This window comes from Accipiter gentilis, chromosome 4 (genome assembly GCF_929443795.1).
Source record: "Accipiter gentilis chromosome 4, bAccGen1.1, whole genome shotgun sequence".
Classification (NCBI taxonomy): Eukaryota; Metazoa; Chordata; class Aves; order Accipitriformes; family Accipitridae; genus Astur; species Astur gentilis.
This window is the reverse complement of record NC_064883.1, coordinates 36,589,701-36,605,456: the sequence shown is the minus strand read 5'-3', so window position 1 is coordinate 36,605,456 and position 15,756 is coordinate 36,589,701. Positions and strand designations below refer to the sequence as shown.

The following is a 15,756-nucleotide window of genomic DNA, read 5'->3' as shown; positions in this document are numbered from 1 at the left end:
CTTCTGCTGGTAGCCACAGGGATGGCATGCTATTCAGTTACGTCCTGCACTTCCATCAATTTTCCTCACTCTATAGTGCTAAGTCTCTGTGTCAGAGCTCTGGCTCATTCATCTGCATTCAGGTTAAAAGAGTAAAATAAAACCCAGCCAAACGTTGGCAGTAGAATAACTGAAATAATCTGAAAAATGAAGTCCTGCTTCTGCTGACAAAATTATTAATCCTGTGTTTCTGTGTCTGAAGGAAATGGCTGAGAAGAGAACAGTATGGTCCCGTTGCCTTTAATAAACCTCACCCCTAGATAATGATACAGCAGGAAGAGCTCTTGAGTGTTCAGGAAGTAATTTCCTCCCTGAACAACCTTTGTAATCTGCTCTATGTCATCACCATCATCATCAGCGCTTGAAGAAACAGGTTTCAGATGCACCTGCCAGAGGAGAAGCAGAACATCATTTTGCAAGTGAGAGGTATCGTAATATCCCAGAGCTGCAGAGGGGTCTTTTGTCTCTCTGACCTGTAGCTCTAGCATATGCCATGGATGTGCGTATGAATATAATAGCGAACCATTGGTCAAAGTAGTAACTTTCCCATAGAAGTAATACGGAGCACATATAAAATGCAAAAATCATGCTGATGTGAAATGGATTTTCAGTATCAAAAAAGTCCATAATTCAGTTTACCCGCAACTGGCCCTGGAAAAGCCTTGAGAAGAATTCTCTACATTAAAAAATAAAGACACGTCGTAAGTTGGCTTCAGGTAAGAGAACATGACAAATAAGAGTTGGAAGCATCTGAAAGTCATAGGTAATAGAAAATGTATCAAAAGAGATCACACTAGAGCTCCCACCAAGATCCCTGAAAGAAACAGCTCAACAAATTTGAGACTGCAATCCAAGATAGCACGTATGGTATTGGGAAAAGATTCTATGCCAGAAAAGCCCATTTGCCAACCTCCCCCACACCATCAGCCACACCAAGAGCTGGTTAGAAAATTAAGTGGTATAATCTTCCTGTCCTCACTCCTGTCTCTTTTAAACAACTTACAAGAAGGAAATGCTAACCTGCAATGGTAGGACAAAGTTTTCTTGATGTCAGCTGTTACCAGGTTTGCTGAGAATCTGCTGTTATCTGAAGTAATGGCAACATATTTTCATCACCTGACCAGTTTCTTTGGAAGATCCTTATTTCTTGAATAATTTTTTGGCTTTTAAAGTTTCCCTTTATAAAAAGTTTGTGGTTTTGAAACTTACTTTTTATCATTTTTCCACTTTACATTTATCAACTTTTGTAGCAAAGATAAAAAGGGTCATGATTATACTCAGCTATTTTCCACTTAAGGATGTGTCTAGTATGAATGCAGTTGCTTATCACTGTACAGTTTTTCATGAAAACTGCTGTTCTCACATGTCTGTAATTGTCCTCTAGGCAAGCGTTGTACTTGTCCAGACATGAACATTTTAGGGGGAGAGCCGAGGGCAATCTGAAGTAAGAAAGTGCAAACAAAATAAATTACCTGCTTTTGTGGTATAAAAAAAAATTTGAAATGTCAATGGAAAAAAAAAATCAAAACGGACCTTTGAAATGCATAGGGATTAAGGCTTCACTAAGGAGTGATGATAGACTTGGTTTGGGGTAGGATGAGAGGAAAGCTTTATTGGAATGCATATAATTAGTGAGTTTGGGTACTGCCTCTGAAGGAGAGAGCATACGCTCCAAATATACTTCAGAGTGTACTGTTAAGCCAGATGGCTGTGCCCAACCTAGGAAATACACTGTCTAAAAAACAGAGAGAAGAAAACCAAGCGAGGTGAGGACTTGGGGAAAGGCTTCCAGTTCTACAACATATTATTCTTTCTGTTGCTCTTGTTTTGATGAACTGTCCCACAGCTGGGGGAGTGCTGCATGAAACTTTCAGGTCCGTTATTTCTTACATTTGCCTTTTCAGAAGCAGGATCTAAAGCTCAGATTTTACAATTTGATCCTCTCCCTGCCTTAAAGTTTCTTTTGATTAATGCTGTAAAAGCCTGTAAGCTTTGGCAGTGTTTATCTTTGGCTCATCTTACCTGCATTACAGATCAATGTATTTTAACTCTGTAAGTTCTAAGCGTATTTCTGAAGGTTTCCAAGGGTGAGCCCAGGCATTTTGGGCTTGGAGGAGCTTCAGTTTGAAAACCTTAGTTATTTCAGAATTGCACTTGTTTTCTTTATATAGTATCAGCTGTCCTTGAGATGACTGTTGACAAAGTCTACTCTAGGTTAACGTTGCTCATGGCCTGACTTCTGGAGAAAAGTGATCATGTCTGCATAACACACTGACTTTCAAATAATTAAATATCTGAGCAGTTCTAGAAGTCGTGTAGTTGTGTTTTTATTTATAGAGAGGGAAGCCAAAGAGAATAGCTTTGAAAGAAACACGTTCAGGCAGTCTTCGTTTTTGTTAAAGAGCAACAAAAATTGATTCAGCTGCCTTTTGTCAATAAAAATGCAGCCTGGTAGAGGAATAGTTTTTACAAACATCTAAGGTTTAAGTCCTGTTGCTAGCAGCAGAATCACAATTTGTACTTTAAAGATACTGTCAGTTGTGTGTAGTTCAGAGAAAAAGATGAAAAAACAGCAATTTGGAATCTCATGTTATACTGCAAAAAGTGAATATCAACTCCTTATTTTACCATGTAGCTTAAGTAATCTGCAATGAATTTACCTTTTTTCAAGATTTAGTGCTTTTCCATACATTCCTAGTTCTTTGACCTGGAAAATGTATCTCTCTTTCTCATTGTTTAGTGTGAAACTGACTTTATGCGGAATTACGTTCCCTGCTACTATACCATGAAGAATCATTTATTTATTTATGTCATCATAGCTTATTTAACTGACAGAGAAATGTATTGCATCAGTTCAGTTGAGGCTTACAGAATAACCAAGCTCCTTAGCTTTCAGAACAGAAAGGAAGATGATGATCAAAAGCTTGCTTTCAGAGGAAGAGCTACTCTTCTCATTTACATTTCTTAGCACCTTCTAAGATGTCTTCCACCTCTCACTTTTATTAGAGAGAGCTGCAGAATCAAAGTGGCATCTATTTATCATCCAAACTGAAATTCCAGCCCTCACCATCAGCCTTCTTTGGCCATGATTTTTCCCCTTTTACGACCAAGTGAGCATTGAAGCCTGTCAGGATGCATAGCTGCATTAATCATCTCTGCTTGCTACAGCCAAGCGAATGGACAGGAAGCATCTATTTACTAAGGGCTTGTCTACATGGGGAAATAGCTCAGACTGTTCATCAGACATTAACTCCTTCTGTGGATTCTCCTTGAGCATCTTTCCATGGTTTAGCTTTAGGCTGCTTCGGAAAATATGGAATTTGGTAGTGGGTGTAGTTAAACCACAGAAAGCCTGTATAGGCGTGCAGCATGGGTTCAGAACATGATCCTGTCTCCACGTGTCACTTAATCTTCCTTAACTGACCCCTTTCATGCTCTTAGTCTGTGGCAAATGGAAGGTAAAATGTGCTAGTTCAAGCCTCTTATATCAAGGCAGGTGTGTGTAACTTGCTTGTGTGTCTGTGCATCTGTGCATTCATACAGGGGAGCCAGAGTGTCGCTGATAGCAATTTGGGTGCTAGTAGTATTTTTGATAACTCCCCAGTTAAGCAAATCTGATGAGAACTTGCTATTTTTTCAGTCATGACAGGGGACAAGAAGTGTGTAGGATGATCTTCTACACCTCATATGAGCCATCTATTATTTAGTGATGTTGAAGTTAGTCGTGTTTGACCATCTTTTCCATAGAAAATTCCTTTGAACAAAGATGAGTAGTCTTCTGGAGATGAACAACTTAAAGGCTGTTTAATACTAGTGTATCATCATCCTGGAAATAAGGGGCTTTGTTACTATGGTAGCTAAAGCTTATCTTCAGGAGAAACTTGCATCACTTTATAAGAACCGTATTTCTTAAAGCAATTTATACTAGTGCAAGCTCCATCGTGGAAACTTTTGATTTAGTGTAGCTTGATTTCATTAACTAAGCCTTAGCCAAATCACACTAAATTGTTTTTTTAATTGAAATTGTGTTCATTCAGAAGTTTGCTAAATGCATTAACAGTATATGCATTTTCCGTGGTAGAATAGAATAGTATAGAATATTTCGGTTGGAAGGGACCGACAATGATCACCTAGTCCAACTGCCTGATCAATTCATTGCTGACCAAAATTTAAAGCAGGTTAAAAAGGGCATTGTTTAAATGCCTCTTAGACTCTGACAGGCATGGGGCATCAACCACCTCTCTAGGAAGCCTGTGCCAGTGTCTGACCACCCTCTCTGTAAAGAAATGCTTCCTAATGTCCAGTCTAAACCTCCCGTGGTGCAGCTTTGAACCATAATTTTCTCATGTAAACAAAAACTTCTGTGGTTCTTGATGTTCCTATGTAACTGTTAATTTTGTTACAAGCTATAAAAAAAATATATTCTTCATGTATTTAATACCTATTAAAAGCTAAACTATTAAGAAAAGTACAGCTTATTTTAAAAGATTAATGTGGAGCCTCTACACATGAAAAATTGTATTGAGACAAATCTTTAGCAGAAAATATATTATGTGCTTCAGCTTACCTAGGCACATTACCTGGAGTAAAACACGATGGCTGTTAAAAAAAACAAAAGTAGTGAACTTAAAGAAGTTGGTGTAGCTACATTGCTAGTAACCAATTTGGCTCTTTGCTTTCAGCCGTTTTGACTGTATTACTTTCTTTGGCAGCTCTGTTCTTCTCTTCTCCACACTTACTTTGCTAGATAAAGTTTTATTCAGTGGTATCTGCCAGACAGGAACAAAGGATAGTTTCCTTCCAATTTTTAGGATGGCATTTGCTATTGTCTGTGAAATTCCAGGCTGGGGTTGGCTGGAGGGGCAGCAGAATACAGGATTACATTTTAGCCCTGTACATGTGTTTGTGTTAGGTAGCAAACAGAACCACTTTGACAGCTTTTGTTTGGGTTGTATGGCTATTATTCTTCCTTAGCAGCTGTTGTTGGTACTTCATCTCAGGTTTTGTTATAATCTGTTTACAGTGACTTACACTTTCTTAGAAATTCTCTTTTGGGATGGTGCCTCGAGATTTGTGTCAAGTTCTCTCTAGCAGGGTGAGTTAATTAAACAAGAAACTCCAGGTTTGGTTTCAGAAGAAAAAGAAAGAGAGTTCTACTCTTTGTATACTAATGATTCAGAATGTCTGAGCTTAAAATTCAAGTATCATATGCCTTAGCCTCAGTGAAGGACACTTACTTAATCATTTTGAATGAAATACAATACAAATGAAGTAAATGCAATATCAGGGATTAAAATAGAGCTTACACATATGTGTAGTAAAAGTATTCTTGGGGCCTTTAATTCTGTACTGTCCTTGGCTCTGATTTCTACAGTGGCTAACTGCCATCTTGGAATGGCACCAAGTAATAGCAAAAGCTTTCTTGTATTCTGTGTGCTGAAGTTGGAAAAAAATTAAATTGCAGAGAGAAAGACGCAGAACTACAGTTTTGTATTCATATAGTCCTGTTTTCTGTCTGTACTGCACTTTATAGAGCTATGCAAAACCTCACTCAAAAAGTTGCATGACGTCAAGGTTACAAACCTAGCAATCAGGAAATGCAAAAGGTGTGGTTGTGCATAACAGCACGATTATTTCACTTGCACATGTGAAATATTTAGGGTAATTATGCTAATAAACATCTCTTTTGAATAGACTATGTACACCTTAATCTAACAGTGAAATGAAAAGATTTTCATTAGGAATGACACACATTCAACATCCAAAAATCTTCTGTAGTTTAATAACTTCCAAAATGACAGCATTAGAGCTTGAACTAATCTCTTAATACAAGAAGGCGCACTGAAGAATTCAGTAACTTTTATTAATTTATAGTCTAATTTTCTGAGTTCAGTTTAATTAACAAAGAAATTTTGCCTATTTCAGCCACAAGCCTTTGTCACATCTTTCAGCTTCACTAACATCCTTGAACACCTCCTTAAGCTTTTCATTGTGAGGATGTGGAAGAGCAGTCAGCATTTGGAAGTTTACTCCAAAACCCTGGAAAGTGAGCAGAAAGGCATTTGTTGATTTTAGTGGATTGGGATTAAGTCCAGAATAAATATCTAACGATACCAAAACATTTGCTTATTCTTAAACATTTGAAAATTACTTTGTATGCAAAATCTTTACTTCTGATAACCTGCACACTTGCAAAAGAGGATGTCCTGCTACCAGGTGCCCACCTAATCCTAGGTTATGCTCATAGTAGTGCATGCTCAGGAATACAAGTAAGTCATAAGCAAAATGTGGGATTACTCTTGCCAAAAGTTTTGTCCTCACCCTAGCAGCTACTCTCCGCACTTTTGGATCGCTAGATCTGCAAGGCAGACCTGAAGTTAAACTTTCTCTTGTTTTTCCCCCCATGCATGACCTTCGCTGCTGCTCAGTCAAAGCTTTTTCATGTACACCTTCCAGATGTAAAAATAGGGTGGTTACCACTTTTGCTTTCAGTTGCTTTAGGAGGGGAAGACTAAAGAGTTTACCCTGCCACTAAACTGGTAATGAAAGATACGTTTTAACAGCAGTTTAAATTGTGAACTATAAATTTGCAGAACTTCAGAGTACAACAAAGACCTGTATAAAGTCCAGGGACCCAAACTCTACTTGCAAATTTGTAATCTGGACTTTAATAGGAGACTTCTATTTAATACAAGAACAAAGCACTCAACATTTGGAACTGCTTGTACTGCTGATACATACAGTTTTTTGCTTACTATAAAAAGTTACACTTTAAGAAATACTAGAGCCCATATTGTAATGTGCATATAAATACGAAGCTAAGCCCGTGTTCAAGTTTCGTAACCACCCAAACTCAGCCAGTGTCACAACATGAAAGCCACAAAAACTAGGACTGAGCCTAGCTTCTTCCTTCTGTTGAGTCTGAAATCTTTTCACTGTGTAGTGTGGAAGAAACAATAGCAAGCCCCAGGGATTGCAGAAAGGCAGAAACTAGCAGCTGAGTAGTGGCAAGGATCAACTCCTTAAACTGCCTTTCCATTGCAATTAACTGCATACCAAATCTCAGCCAAATGGTGGCTAATCGGAGGGATGAAGTTTAACCTGTTTGACTTTGCACTGAAAGGGACGAGCGCCACAGGTAGCCTCACTTACAGTGAAGTACGAACAGAAGATTTAACAAGCTACTACTTGTCAGCTCTTAATTAGCAGCTCCCATCAGAGCAGCAGCACCCAACTGCAACACCGTCTGCTTCAGTGCAAAGTCCAATTCATTAGTTAAATTTTCAGAAGCACCATATTTTGCTTGGACGATGGTATTTAATAGCTAAAGAATGGCAAGATTTGACTACCTTTCAGTTGTTTCTGTCTGTAGGGAGAGTTTCTAGCTAAACTTAGTACCTGATAGTATCTGCTAAATTGAATGCAAGCAGCAGGTCAGGAGGTTCCTTGGGCTAAATCCCTAGACATGCTGTGCAAGGTGATTTTTGTTTATTTTGACTTGCAGTGCAGATTTCCGTATCCAGTATTAATGCAACAGACAGCTGTACAGCATTTGATTTGGCCAAGTCTGTGTCTAACGACTAGTAGCCTTGCTGTTTTGACAGTAAGTCTGGTTTGCCACTGCTGTAACATTGCCACCGCATGGCAATGCATGCTTTGCTATGGGCTTTGAGAAGATAAGCCATGCTGTGTCTATTCACAAGATAAAGCACAGTTTGTTGAGCCTGCCTGTAAGAAATGTGGGTAACATTTAGCTCTTGAGGAAAGTTGTGTACAATAAAGTGGTATACTGTTCAAAATGTTGTACATAGGACATTCAAGAGGGATTTAAAATATAGTAAAACCTTGCTCAGATTGCACAGAGGAACTGTTAGAGAGTTGAAAATTGAGAAGATAAATTATTTGCTTTGGACCCTTGTGTGAGTGAGTGTGTGATGGAAGAGTGTGAACTGGCACGTCAGCCATACAAAACTTCGGAGAATCCTTATATTCTGCATGTCCCGTGGAGGTCTACAAAACCTAAGACACATCTTGCTGATATAAATTTTTTGATTTTTAGCCATCTTTTGTTTGCCAACCTTTCTCCAAGAAGCTGCATCCTACCATAAACTTGCTAGCAGAATGTGACAGAAATGGCATGAAGTAAATAATTTTGTACGGACAGGGGATACCGTAGCTAAACAAGCATGATGGCTAGCAAATCACAAGTGGGAAATTAATTTTTACTTCAGCTTTTAGTTTTTATTTCCAGGATATTGAAATGAATGCTATAATGAAAGAGGGCAATGAGAAACACTTTCAAGCATGTATACGTAAATGTACATTTCAGCATTGTGGTTTTAAAGAGTCTCTGCAATTCTGTCTTCTTTAAAACACTGCATGGATGAATCAGCCTCTTTCAGTATTTAACCTCTAAGACATAGATTCTTGCACACACTCACACGCACTGGATGTTTATGCTTGTTCTCTTGTGTGTGTTTGTGTGTGCACCCACACATAAGCAAATAATCAGGAGAGATAAATATGGATTTAAGAATCTAATGTGTCTCCCATTAAACTTTAAACTATTATTTGCATGAATAAGTTGTGCATGTTGAACCACTGGGAGCATTTTCTGTTGCTTGGAAGTAGCACTCCAAAGCATTTTATGAACTATTTACAGTCTGATAAAAGTTATCTTTAAGATTTTATAATAATATAGAAAACCGCTTATATTTTTGCAGGAATGCAGGGATTAGACTGTTGTGGTTAGTTTTAGCATGGAGGAAGAGTGACTGCAATGAACAGCAAGAAATATGCCACAATTTTTAATCTTTTTCTTTAATGCAAAAAGGCTTTATATTTATTCTACACCGTGCAATTAAAAGATGAAAATAATGCTAAAGTGGTGTGGGCTTTTTTGGGAGAAAAAAAATAATCTACTTTTGTATTTTTGGAAGCGTGGTGTATAAGAACTGCTATTTAAATAGTGGAGTGTCAAGTCTCAAGTTTAAGAAAAATGCCCTTAAATAGTAAACCAAAGCTATAAAAATGAAACATACATTCTCTGAAGGCAGAACAGCTGCTAAAATTATTGTATCTTACAAAAAAAACCCAGAAAACCCAACAGAACAGAACACGTGTGATTGCTGTGCCCCATGTATCAGAATTCTTAACTGCTTTTATTTCCAGACAGACGGGGGGAAGAGCCATGGCTGTGCCTGTGTGAGCAGTGGTGGGGAGCAGGGGACCAGCCAGGAGGGAGCAGTTCAGGCGGCGATCCGCACCAGAGCATTTTGGTGTGGTTCCTTCCATCCAGGTCCAGTCTGGTGCCGTCGAGTCACCTCCCTGTATGGTTGGGGCCTGGCAGGTGCGTGCCTGTACTGTGGGTTGGAGTTAGCCATGGCACAGGGCATAGCGTTTGCACACTCCAAGCCAATGAAGCGTGATAAGGATGGGGCAGGGCGGTGGTTGGGAAATTTGTTCCAAAAGCGCACTCCAGAGGAAACGGGGAGCCCGTAGGGCCTTTGCAGGGAGAGGTCTTCCTCTGCCCGCTGGCAGCCATCTTAGGTGCAGCTCTGCAACCACAGGGCTTCAGCAACTCGTAATTACAGCGATCCTTCACTCTCCCTCTCCCTGTCTCGGACGTGGGCTGCTTCTCCCACCCTGGAGACACAAGAGGGAAGTCCTTAGCCCCAAAGGTCAGCCTTTCCTTCAGCTGCACAGTGGGGACATGGGGCCACGCTGAGGCAGCAGATGGGTTCCCTGAGGCCCTGCCCTGTGCTGGGGCCCTGAGGCCCAGGCGTCACAGGGGTGTGAGAGAAAACCAGCTCCTTCCTCCTCTGCCAGGCACGCTGAGAGCGGCTCTCACGCAGGCAGCCATGTGCCAGGCTGCCAAAAATAACGGTTATTTTTAAAGTAGTTGGGATAACAGGACCCACTTCGTTTGTAACAAAATGAACTGAGAACTAGTCTGTTGTTTCACACTGATATCAGGGTTGAGAAGGATGAGTGTTTCCTCCTTGATCCTCGCATGTGGACGTGATACTGCGTAAGAGGCTCCGCGTCCGGCCTGTTGACTGCCATATCAGCTGACAGCTTTTAAGGCAGACAGTTTGTAGAGGGCTAGAATAAAAAGAACTATTGCACTTTCAGTCAGTTATGTGTTACGAGAGGATTTCTATGCTGAGATAATAGGGCTGTAAAGATTGTCCTTTTTCATGATAGTGTCTAACCTTTTTTTGTATTTTACAGGTCTATTTTCCTTAAGAGTTAAATTCTACAAATAATCATATGTTTCTCTTACAAACTACGAGGTGTTTTTTTTTTTTACTTGTAATGGCCTCATGTTCTGTGAAATGAATGCAAAGGAGCTCACAGGGATGCAGTGTCTTTTACCACTATTCCCAACAGAGGCTTTCTTTCTCTGAATCATTCTTAGGCGATGCTATCTGCTGGCTGTCACTCTTAGCTGTATATCTGTCACATTGCCTCTTACCCTTCCCTCAAAAATGCATTCTTGGCCTTTCTTTACTGGGAGATCCACCCAGTTGCCCTTACTTTAAATCCCAGTGGGAAGAGATTTCTAAAGCGGAAATGTGGGGTCAAGGTGTGACTATGCCGTGTCTCTGTGAGCGCCGCTCTGTTCTGCCCTTCCTTGCTATCTCCAGCAGCCAGAGAGAGGTGCCTCATGCACCTGGAGGTGCACATATCACTTCACATCATCTTTTTTGCTCTTTTTTTTTTTTTTTTTTTTTAATGGGCTATGTAATGTTAAGTACAATGCTGTTAAATCATTTCTTCTCCTTAATAATAGAACATTGCACTTATTTCATTACACCTGTAGAGTGAGTGAGCGTTGCTGAGCTAATACTGGATCTGAAACTTGACAGCCCTCTTTGACAAGTACCTGTAGGTCCCATGGACTTGAAAATTACATTGCTGCAACTGATGGAATACTCAAATCTGTTTAATTTTTCTGAGTTTGAGTGGAGGGACACTTTTAATACTTAAATTCCTATCTTTAACATTGCACAGATGGTGTAATGTTTTTGCATTTTTTATATTATTTGGGGTTACTGAAGTTAATATTCTGCTAGCTACAAATATCCACGTGCATACCACAGAGTTCATTTTGAGGACAGAGCTCTAAAATAAATTATAGACCTTGGTAGCAGTCATAAATCAGTCATTTTTTTCATTGAGAAAGTGGTGGCACTGGAAGAAAGTTATTTAGTGATCAAAATGCATCGTTAAGCTTTTAAAAAGGGATTCTGTGCTTGTAGTAGAGCTGTAGGCGATTTATGGCTTATCTGTACTCATTGCCTCGAGCTTTTGGAAAATTTGTAAACAAAGCCAGATGCTCATTATGTTCCCGTTCAGGGTTGATTAGATGGGTAAATGCCATCAGAAGCACTCTGGTCCTGTTGGGTTTTAGCATGTTACAGAAAATGGAACTGCTCCAAAGTATTTTTTTAAATATTTATCATCCATGAAAATATACTTCTCATTTCTGCTCATAGAATGGATTTTTAAAAATATTTGTGAATGATAAAAATATGAAAGTAATACTCTGAGAACTGTATTGTATACTAAACTGTGGGTCCAGCTTTTTCTCTGTGCCAGGGTTCATGCTTACACCGTGTGATGTAGTCAAGCACCACTTGCCCTTTTTAAGGGTTTCGGGCAATGCAGGAGGCTGTGGAAGCTTCAGGCTAGGATAGCTTCTGCTTTTTACCAAATTTTAGGGAACTGAGATGTGAACTAAGTGACTTTTCGTAACCAGTTAAGTTATTTGCTATTGATTTGATAATTTTTACTGTTCACCTTTTGTCTTCTATATAGATTATGTGGTGTGAAAGGGGTTCTTTTAAACTACTTTTTTTGTTGTTTTTTTACTGCTCTTTAAGCATAAGAAAACATGCTGCTGTATACAAATTGAATTGCTATAGGTTAACAAAATTTTCCTTGTAATCATATTTATTGCAATATGATCATCATGTAATCCATTTCATAATTCATGATTAACTTTTTGGTATATTTTTTTTTTATTTATCGGCTGCAGCTGATCAAGTAAACAGGTCATGGCACGCTTAACGAAGAGACGACAGGCAGATACAAAGGCTATCCAGCATCTTTGGGCAGCTATAGAAATAATCCGGAACCAGAAGCAAATTGCTAACATTGACCGTATTACAAAGTAAGTGATCCGTTCCAAAAAAAGTCTTGATGAGGGGGAAGGTTGATGCTATTAAAAGCCCTGGGAAGGAGAGACAGTAAATATTGTGAGACACTGTGAAACAGTTACATGCATTTCTGTGTTACTAATTATCTAATTATAAAAAAAAAACCTTACAGAACTGAGCACCTAAAGATCCTAAAGTGTGGCTTAATCCATTGAATTGAGGTCTTACTCACCCTATATTTGTTTTGTATAAGCATCTGTAGGAAGTATGCAATATTTATAGTACTTGAACTGAGTTTACCATGTAAGAGTTGTACCCACTTGGTAGCTTGGTTAAAATAAAAGAAGTAGATATACCAGTTAAGGAGTAAGGGGCAATAAAACCTGTAAATAATCTGATTCTTTAGGAGAATGTAGTAGGCCAGTTAGGAACTCTTTTCCAGAAGGCAAAGATAAACCTGAAGTGTTAGGTTGCTCAAACAAACAAGAAGCCATACTTGCTTAGATGGCCATAGGATGCTATTAAAGAAGACATGAGATGGTTACCACCTATGCCTAATACTATTGTTAATACTAAAATATTCTCCAAGATATATTAGGTGCTGTATACACAGAGAAATATATATTCATTGTTCTGTGGAGCTGGCAATGTGTAAAAAGGTCTACAATATTAAAATACCTTTTAAGATAACTTGGGGTAGCCACTGTAGTAAAACTGAGGGAGGTTTTGTGCCTTTCTCTGCTTTGTCTGCATTTCCAGGCCAACATGTACGTCACATTTGTCAAAGTAATCAATATGAATAATTTAAAGGAGCAAAAGTAACCAGTTGGCAACTCTTCAGTTGCCAGAACCAACGTGAACTGATAATGAGGCCAGAGACCACTAAAGGGGAGAGTTATAAACAGTACAGGTGACTAACGAAGTGAAAATCATTATAACACGGTCTACTGACAGAGTTTGGAAGCTGTGGGATGGAAGTGACAGGCAAAAACTGGTTTCGTAAGTGGGAGAAGTGTAAGAGGTCATGCTCTCCAAACACAGTGAACAATAAACAGGAGAAAGAAAAAAGATGATGTCCCAAATGAATTAGTGTGTAGCTGGCTCCTACAACAAAGAGAAACGCACCGTTAAACCAAAAAGCACTTTCCCAAAGATAGAGTTCCAAGTGGGCTTGAGAGGGAGATTGTATTTTGCAGAATTTCATTTTTGTGGTTGCACTTGAGTTTCAGAATGCTTTAACGCATATATATTTGCATCATATCTCCAAGGAGACAAGTGGGTAAACTAATGGTATACACTTTCCATTTTAACATTTAAAATTACTTGCTCCAGGCCATATATTAGCTGAGTTTGTTAGCTGTTTATGCTCTTTTTATATGTAATAAAGGGAGACAGGCACGTCTAGCTGGGGATTCATCCCACTCTTATGAGACATGCCTATTTTAAGATAGTGCGAACAGCATTTAGCTGGGTAAAGTTAGGTAAGACAAATCCTATCATTACAAACAAGGTTGAGAAAACAAGTAATTAGATACTAGAAAAAGAAGTACTGCTCTTGGTAACTGAAGGGTAGTTTGATTTTTTTAAAAACAGTCTAGATCCAGATTGTATGACTCATCTCTAATCAGAAGAAAAATAAGTGACTAAACAGAGATGCAGGCAGCCTTAGTACTTTGAGAAAGATGTGCAAGGTGTTAGCAGTGAAGAGTAATCTAATAAGTGCTTGGACATTGTAAGTGGTCTACATGCACATCAGTGACACGAGAGATGAACAGTGATCTACTTTCTATTATATGGTATTTTTAAGGAGATAACTTTTGACAAGGAAAAGATAAAGCCTTTGAGTTGCTTTACGGTACTAGTCATTGATGAAGAAACACAGATGACTTAGTAAATGAGTATGCATATTACATAATATTCAAAATAAAGTTCTGAAATTAGCAGGGCATCAAAATATCTCTTCTGATGAAAACTGAGCAGCTGATGTTGTCATGGTTTAACCCCAGCTGGCAACTAAGCACTCACTTACCACCCTCACAGTGGGATGAGGGAGAGAATCAGAAGGGTAAAAGTAAGAAAACTTGTGGGCTGAGATAAAGACAGTTTAATAGGTAAAGCAAAAGCCACACATGCAAGCAAAGCAAAGCAAGGAATTCATTCACTACTTCCCATCAGCAGGCAGGTGTTCAGCCATCTCCAGGAAAGCAGGGCTCCATCACGCCTAAGACTTACTTGGGAAGACAAACACCATCACTCTGAACGTCCCCCCACTTCCTCCTTCTTCCCCCAGCTTTATATCCTGATCATGACGCCATATGGTCTGGAATATCCCTTTGGTCAGTGGGGGTCAGCTGTCCCAGCTGTGTCCCCTCCCAACTCCTTGTGCCCCCCCAGCCTCCTCGCTGGTGGGGTGGGGTGAGAAGCAGAAAAGGCCTTGGCTCTGGGTAAGCACTGCTCAGCAGTGATGAAAACATCCCTGTGGTATCAACACTGTTTTCAGCAGAAATCCGAAACATCACCCTGTACTAGCTGCTATGAAGAAAATTAACTCTATCCCAGCCAAAACCAGCACAGATGTATTCTTCCATGATCAAAGATCATTTGGTCAAGTACAACTGCAGTTCCTTAAAAGATCGGTTTGTGGGCACACAGGCAAATACATGAATAATAAGAAAGATCAATACCAAACAGTGAAAATTATGACCATATATACATAGTTGGAGCTAAAGGGAGGATTCTCATTCTTGGATTAGTAACTTTTTTTAGCAGTGTTAATACCTCTTGGCATTGAGTGAAAGAGTGGCTTTGCATATTACAAGTATTTGCAAGTACTAATGACAATGAAATTCATGGAAGCATGTCTTATTCGTGAGTAAGGATACAGAAAAACAGCAAGATAATCTTTTTTTATAAATACATGTTTAAGGTAAGTGACAGTCATCCTACCATGTCATATAGGGAATGACAAATGTGTACTTTCAGAGAACTTCACAAGTTGAAAAGATGATTCATTATTTGATTTTTTTAATTTCATTTTCTCTTTGCCATAGTTTGAGGGTTCATTTGTTGCTAGAGACAAGTTGTCCTGTATATTTTGTGACCTGTTAGTCTAAACGCCTTAACAGCAGGTTAATTTACTGTTGCTTTCTTCATCAGATGGTTTGCTACTTTTAGGCAAACCTGTTTGCTGGCTTTTCTCCTAACCGGCAGCTCAGCATGGTTGTCTCCCTCTTCCTAACATATTCCTGTCTATTTCATTTACTTCTTGCTTTTCTTAATCTTCTGGTGCTGAGTAGAAGCTACTGTACATATCAAGGAACATTTACTTTCTATGACCAGAGAGGAAATGTTCGTAATGTAAAAAGAGGATTCATTGTTTATAGATTATTAACTGTTTCAACTCAATATGTAAAAAAGACAAATATATATCACGCATTAAAATATGTAAAATGTAACCTGTGCACTTTATGTGTAATTGTTAAAAAGTATCTGGGGTAAAGAAAGACTTCCAGAAGATACTGGCAATGGAAAGCATACAATAAAAATCTATAGA

At 39.0% G+C, this 15,756-nt stretch overlaps 1 protein-coding gene across 5 annotated transcripts in view; it reads left to right on the top strand.

The window, feature by feature from the left end:
* The window catches only part of ZMYND11 (zinc finger MYND-type containing 11), a 110,882-nt gene that overhangs the window by 35,142 nt on the left and 59,984 nt on the right, over positions 1–15,756 (top strand). For 4 of the 5 annotated variants that reach the window (XM_049798107.1, XM_049798104.1, XM_049798108.1 and 1 more), the window contains exon 2: positions 12,083–12,217. In XM_049798107.1, the coding sequence (XP_049654064.1) occupies positions 12,102–12,217 (116 nt within the window). In that variant the 5' untranslated portion in view covers positions 12,083–12,101. Of the gene's footprint in view, positions 1–11,687; positions 11,803–12,082; positions 12,218–15,756 lie in introns of those variants that run through there. The other variant, XM_049798106.1, reaches the window with a different exon arrangement.